This window comes from Trichoplax adhaerens, genomic scaffold (genome assembly GCF_000150275.1).
Source record: "Trichoplax adhaerens TRIADscaffold_6 genomic scaffold, whole genome shotgun sequence".
NCBI classification, from domain to species: domain Eukaryota; kingdom Metazoa; phylum Placozoa; class Uniplacotomia; order Trichoplacea; family Trichoplacidae; genus Trichoplax; species Trichoplax adhaerens.
Window position 1 is genome coordinate 5210152 of NW_002060948.1, and position 7400 is coordinate 5217551.

General features: G+C 31.9%; 1 protein-coding gene across 1 annotated transcript in view; it reads right to left on the reverse strand.

Moving 5' to 3' along the window:
* Window positions 1–2415: 2415 nt before the first annotated feature.
* The window catches only part of TRIADDRAFT_57692 (uncharacterized protein), a gene marked incomplete at both ends in the record, with an annotated part of 6576 nt that continues 1591 nt past the window's right edge, over window positions 2416–7400 (reverse strand). The window contains 13 exons of the mRNA XM_002113823.1: window positions 2416–2644; window positions 2721–2773; window positions 2926–2967; window positions 3367–3550; window positions 3641–3729; window positions 3977–4040; window positions 4159–4225; window positions 4765–4985; window positions 5249–5346; window positions 5497–5755; window positions 6239–6306; window positions 6423–6552; window positions 6915–6996. Of these exons, the coding sequence (XP_002113859.1) occupies window positions 2416–2644; window positions 2721–2773; window positions 2926–2967; window positions 3367–3550; window positions 3641–3729; window positions 3977–4040; window positions 4159–4225; window positions 4765–4985; window positions 5249–5346; window positions 5497–5755; window positions 6239–6306; window positions 6423–6552; window positions 6915–6996 (1586 nt within the window). The remainder of the gene's footprint in view (window positions 2645–2720; window positions 2774–2925; window positions 2968–3366; window positions 3551–3640; window positions 3730–3976; window positions 4041–4158; window positions 4226–4764; window positions 4986–5248; window positions 5347–5496; window positions 5756–6238; window positions 6307–6422; window positions 6553–6914; window positions 6997–7400) is intronic.

The following is a 7400-nucleotide window of genomic DNA, read 5'->3' on the forward strand; positions in this document are numbered from 1 at the left end:
TGCTGTTTCGCACCAATGTATGATATTCAAGAATTATTTCATCAAACTTAGCCCATGTAAAGATTAAAAGGCGCATGTGGCTATACTGTATATGTACGTGCTGTTTAATTTGCTTAAAAAATGCTAGGTGAAAGTGGTTCTGTTTCATTAGCAATGAAAAGCAGTTAATATAGCACTTGCACTTAATTGATATTTCAGCGGTTAAACCTATCTCAACAATTCCTAACCGATTGGCTTTTATTGCTATGGAAGTTTAAAGTGATATGTGCTTTACTCTCTGTCGAATATAATCTTTACGTTAAATTGTTTTCTGCACATAAATATTGGTAACTTTTGATGGTTATGACCTGAACCTTGGAGTGTACAACTATAATAAATAGAAAAAATAGTGTAATATTACTTACTCACATTGGAAGAATAGAGTTGTATTGTATCCAAAAATTGATCATTGCGACATGCTGTATTCTCTTAATAGTTACAAAGTCATCTCTTGTATTTGAAATTTTCATTCATCTTCCAATTAGTTAAGTAACATTTCAACAGCAAATTTCTGTAGCCTTTTAGACTTTGCCTAGGGTTTATCAATAATCTGACATTGTAACGGTAACTGTTGACGGTTATATGAAGAAAAATTTCAATAAGTATCGAATGTAGGTATAACGGTGCAGCATTAATGAAGGCTATCAGTTTACAAGAACCTAACTTAACCTTATACGTATACATGGATTTCTAAAATTACGATATTACTATATCTCACTAATTAGAAATGAATTACAGTAGTTGTCGAATAAACGTAGTTACTATCTTACAAATTAACGCACGATAATTGATTTTAAAACGAGAAGTGAATTGTTCCTCCTAAAATTCACCATCACGATCATTGGTCGTATAACGAGATATAGATTGTTTATTTCTTATGTACTACCCTGAAGATTGAGCTTACAAAAGCCAAAAAAATTTTTAATTCATTTGACGTTAAAATTAATCGGAAATATTTCACGATATTTCGTGGATTATAACCTAAAATAGGGTAGATTGCATCTCTAAGATATCAATATTATTCGATGATCTTTATGACTGTCATCGATTTAGTAAATTATTATAATTGTTTCTTTATGACAGATTAGTACTCTGTTTCAACTAATATCCCTTGAGACATGGAAAACGAAATCAATCATTTTATTACCAAGCCAAACCTTACTTCAATTTTTGAAGTAGTGATTATTTTAGTTGAGAGCCAGCATAAAATTCACTCCATACTAAGGATTAATACCGAGATAAATGTTGCTATTCAAGTTTCGGGTACCAATGTATTCAAAAAGTTTATGCAGCACGTTAGAAAATTCAACAATCCAGCTATGTTATGGACTACTTTAACCAATGCCAATCAGTAAATAATTACGGTAACTTGTTGCCAACAACTAAATGTAAAACAACTCTAGATTTTATTGGCGGTAGGTAGGAATTATGGCATCTTTTCTTTACCAATCCTATGCCAAACGGTCATATTTTACGGATAATATTCGGCATTACCTTTCCAATATCCCATATATTCATTATTGCTGCATAATAATTACAACAAATAAGATAAATGATAAAGCAATGAAACATTTAAAGGCTAAAAAGTGAAAAAATCTTACTGACTGCTAGGATAAAAGGGCGATAAAGGTTTAGAAGGTGTGCAGCGATTTCAATTTCTGAATGATCATTACTGTATAGGTAAAAGATAACCGTAACTATATGCTACAGTGTATTCTATATGGAATTTATGCTTGATCATATTACATATAGCCTCATGATTAAATATAGTTCGGAGTTTACAACACCCAGGTTTAGATTTTCAGGAACTAAATTATGCAATGACTAAGCTAAACAGTGATAGATACTACAGGCATATTGTTTCTGAAACCGAAGTACTTAGTTATATCATTGATAACGGATTATCCCAAAAGTAAAAATGGACTCAACTATAAGTGCAATATTAGATCGCTCAAACATAATCGTCGCAAGGCCGTAACATTTAAATAATGCTAGCGATTAATTTTTTTGGCGAAATGAGCTTAAATCAAAGCTGTTATGATATTATTTGTCACAGTATTCCGTGAAACTTAAATGTTTAGCAATAGTCTCATCAATGGTTTGTGCCAAGGGTAAAGAAGCATTCACCTAAGTTATATGAGCAGGCAATGAAGTAGTAAGATCGAAGTTCGCACTTTTATAGTCATATAGTATTTATTTTATGATCAAAATGAGGAGTCAGCTATACAAAATTCGCCTAGGCTACGCAGAATAATGATCTATCGATATAAACTAAATTTATCTTGCCATAGTGACAAATGGAATAATTAATTTTATTCTAGTTCATTTTGTTGGATAACTTTAATAAAAATAAGGAAATTAATTACAAGCTAATTCTTACTCATAGATCATCGTGTTTACGCCGGCATCTCGTTGATTTCCACTCATCGTACTCGACACAGATTTTGGGTGATATTGGTTGTCTAGGATTTCACTATTCTTGTCCACTACATCAGAGAAACCATGAGCATTACTTTCGTGGCTATGTGACCAAGCATAAGACACAGTCTGCGGTGATGGTTGCCCCACTTGATCAGTTTGGACTTCCATCTCTATATTATGAATCCTATCAAGATTGTAATTATTAGCACATACAGCGATAGAATTGGGGTCTTGCTCATCATATTACGTGAAAGATTTACCCATCATTTGAATTACTATCTTCGGAAGGTGCTCCTATGTAAAGGTTACTACTCTATGGATATCAATAAAACCAATACATAATTATGTAGGTGAAGTACTTGGCCGTAAATATTGTAGCAATTTTTTATAAAGTGCTAATTTATAGCCAATGAAGATATCTAGAAACGTCAATATTTCTTTTAAAGCAATTTCAATTTACTCTACCTGTCGCCTGTATAGGCAATTCCAACATATTATGATAACTCCCTAACAAGTAGATCAAATAAATTTCAAGGCAATATAAAACTTTAAATAGCATGACTCACAAAAGTCGTGCAAGACAGTTAACTTTATGTAGATCAAGGTTAAAATTGAATTCCTTTTTTGATTCAGTACGGTAAGAATCTATTACTCAAGAATGAAGTACTGCACCTATTTAACTATCTGAAAGGCCATGAAGACGAAATTAGAATTATTGTAATTTAACATTCATGAGCTGCTAATACTTTTCAGTGCATCTAATTAAACTGTACAATAGGATTGAAAGTACCAGGAGCTTCTTCTTACAATGAACCATTAAATAAATTGATACTTTTTTGCATCAATAACTATCAAGTATATTTTGTAAAATAGTGGTTCAATATTAATGCTGATAAAGATACTTACGTAAGCTATCATGAGCACATCATTAGGTACATCAATTTGCTGGGATGGATGGCTGAATGCAGCTGCACGCGTTAGCCAACCACATCCGATCAGAATGACTAGAAAGCAGTCAACTATTATCGTTGTTCTAGTTTTTATAATAGTTAAATCAATCAGTGGTATAACAAATGGATTTAAAAAGTAGCTAAGATTAAAATTTATTATGGTGAAGTTCATAAACTAGAACAGTGAATTACTTGCATGATCATAAGAAAAGAGATGTCGTTAGACTCACTTGAATTTTTCTTTCTTTAGTATTTCCCGTTCTTCTAGACTTAATTTTTGATAGGCGCTGTAGTAAGTATATAGGAGTATGAGGCTAACCTGCGAAAGGTGAGATACGTATTTATTGTAATATGAGTAAGTACGTAGTTGCAAATTAGTAAATCCTATGTTAGCCTACGGAAGATAAAACATTACTTCCATCGCAGAAATGATTATAATAATTGGATATAACTTGCTAACTAAATTGTAGCTTGTTATGAATGATGAAAAATAAAAGCGAACGGTAATTATAATTATATACGGATATACAGAATTTGTCATGTTTGAATATTGTTACTAAACTTACCGCCGATAAGATGGACACAGGGATTATCATGATGTATTCAATATTCCTAGGGCTTATCCAGCAACTGTAATCAAAATAGCATTAAACTTAATTTTAATATTGTTAACAATATGGGTAGTGCTATACTTTTAAATGGAATAGAGCACCATAAAAATGAGTAAACCATTTGACCTTAAACTTACAATGGCGGCAAGACGATATTCGGGTACAGCGTTGCAATGATAATAATCGTCAATACGAGTGGCGTACCTTCAAGATACAATTAAAAAATAATTAAGCTATTTACTCTATTAGGAGTTAAATGGATGACATATCGTCTATTTTCAATTTTTAGAAGCACTCAGTACCAATATTTTATTTTATGGACTTCTCATTAAAGATATAGCAACTGACATGATAGTAAAGAGCTATGTAATCGATATATCACTCTGCGGTAGTGTCTACGCTATGCAATTTCTAGTGATCAACTATATCATAAATGTTAGTTGTTATCTCGTGATCCCGTTAAATTAACTTGTGTACATTATACTTTCGTACATTTTAAGTTGTAAGTAAGATCTGATACAACTATATTTTTTTCGTGTACTATCCTTTTCATCTATTAATTAAATATAACCGAATATCTATGATATGAATTTCTATCACAAGTATTGTGAATGGTTAGTTATGGTTTTCGATCATCTCACAATTAATTAATGAAATAATCTACTGATGAAGACTACTCTAATAGAGATTCATCATGGTATGCTCTCCTAACTTAACTTCATTATCCTATTTAACGGACTTACCATATCCATAAATAAAATAGCGGGAAATTTTGTATTGTTTAAAACGACCCAATTTTGTAGTTATGGAAATGTTGATTTCGATAGATGTCCAAGTACAAGTAGCCATGATGAAGAAATAGGTTAAAGACGCTACTGCTGAACACCCAGTCTGTTTATAGCAGTTATTGCAACCAGAGGTAGTGATATAGTTGTAGATAGATAGTAGCAATTTAGGAAAGGGTCTATCGGCATAAATTAAGGAATGAATCAAATTATTTTAAACTTGGCTAACCGCGTTTGAGCTTATAGATAGACCATGCGCTAGCATTATGAAAAAGCAGGCCAGAGAGGAACTCGCCGTTAAGTGGACTAGTGCAAAATAACACCAGTTCCAGCTACCTCTATATTTTTGAATGAAAAGTATGCGAATAAGTTTGATCCTTTAATAACATTGACTCAACTCAGACCCGTTAGAAAAGTTAGCACAAGATCCACTAGCGAGTACCTTAACAACACATAATATGTTCCAGCAGTTAGTGCGGTACAAACTAATGCTATACCATGAGACATGTAAGTGAATTGTAGATTAACTGGTTCCGTTATCTAAACAAGAAGAAATTTTTACGAACAGTCCTTGAATTAATGATTAAGGTATTACAATTATATTTGTGTATCATTATCGCAGTAGCCTAATTTAAGCCATACATGCGAAATCGGCCTAGTAAAAAAAGCAAACAGATATCAGAAGCTTACGTTGATCTTAGGTGGTGTAGTTTCGACATGCCGTGGTCGACGGTATGCTATTGTTGGAGTTGATGCAATTAATTTTTGCGATGGATGTTTAATTCTGGCCATAATCAACCCTTGATTCGCTATTACTCGAGTTAAAGATGGCGTAAATTGCGATACAGTAACAGAAGCTAAGGCAAAATCTGTTAAGTGGTTACACACACAAATAGTATGAGTATGATTAGTTGACTTTATAGTACATCCAGTATCTGACCAACCATCCCTAGAAAAGATAAAAAAAAAATTAGATACCTTTCTTATCTTATGATTTGTTCAGTTTTATCATTAGCGATATTTATTTATTAATTGCAATGCCACTTTACCGCATACTTATATTTTACCTCCACCCTTTGATAGCAAAACTGTATGAATTACATTTTATCTATGATAGCTTTAAAATTATAATTTTGTAAAGGCAACAAATTTAAAGTATACTCTTATTACGGAACACAAAAAATATACTTCTATGACATTTCCAATTTCTATAATATTATACTACTAGAAGGCAAGTTGATTATAGCTAGATTGTAAAATGATGACGACAAGATCATGTAGTAATAAAAGGTGCTCTATTGGAATAAAAGTACCTGGTCACTAAAGTTGAAAAAACAATATCCAAGTATTTTTACTACACTGATGAATATTTAATATAACCTACCCAGAATGATCATAATTATATTTTTGCAAAATATAAATCAGTAATTACTTGATTTTATAATCCCAGTAAACACACTGCGTTGTGTACGCATTTTGTAGGTTGTTTGCCTTCCAAAGCTAGAAAAAGTGAAGAATAACGAGCGCTGTTAATTATTCATAATTGAACATTTATTTAGGACACTTGTAAAAGCTTCTACGAATTGAATCTTTCTACGTGTATAAAAATAGCATACTAGCTTGTGTTTGAAAGTGATAGTTGCGTTTGATTTCAATGGATAGATAGATCTAGCTTTAAAACTTGCGGATATTACGTTAGAAATGATATCCTTTTCCATTTTGGATAAGAAGTCACTTTGCAAACGCCTAAATGTTGAACATTAAGATGCTAGATAAAGTAGATGTCTGTCTTAAGAAAGATTTCGTAAAATATTGCAAGAATAGTAATATTCGAAGTAGATAATTTTGCTTATCGCCTTAATAGGTAAGAAGACATGGAGCCACTTGGCCTGACCGTAATAATTAAACTGTTGCAAAAAGAAATACCTAAATCCTCCTACGAACTAATATACATTTACATTGCGAAGCAAAGATATTATTTTATAGCTTGTTGCATTGCTATCAGATTTGATGGAACTTTGAATAATTGAAACAGGTTTGTCTATTGTTGCAACAGCTCGATTTTTACATAGAAGTAATTATATGTGGAAGCTAAGATAATTTATTACCTCCCAAAGTTATTTCTCTTTGCTGCTATCAGATAATCCAATGTAAAATAGCGAGCGGAAAACAATAATTTATCAGGCTGACCTAATTTATAGTTAAAAATAACATAAATCAACATAATTCACAGATTATAGTAAACAAACTTAAAGTTGTTGTTCGCAGGTATAGTATGATCATTTTGGACTTTTACAGTTTAAAATATCGTAAGGCTTTGAGCTAGAACGATGAAAAGCGATATTAATATAATTAATAGAATGTCACTTGTTTTAGGTTGATATTTTAGTTTGTACAATCATTATCATACGCAGATTTTTTATGTTGATGAACGTGCAGTATTCCTAAAATTGTAGTGATTATCACTCTGCTTGCATATAAGTTTGGCTTATTATAATAGTCATCGCTACTGACCAGTAGTGGAGCTGATTTCGGATGGTATATTGACCGACTCTTGATTATAATCGACGTTATAAGGGCGTTGTGAGTATAGT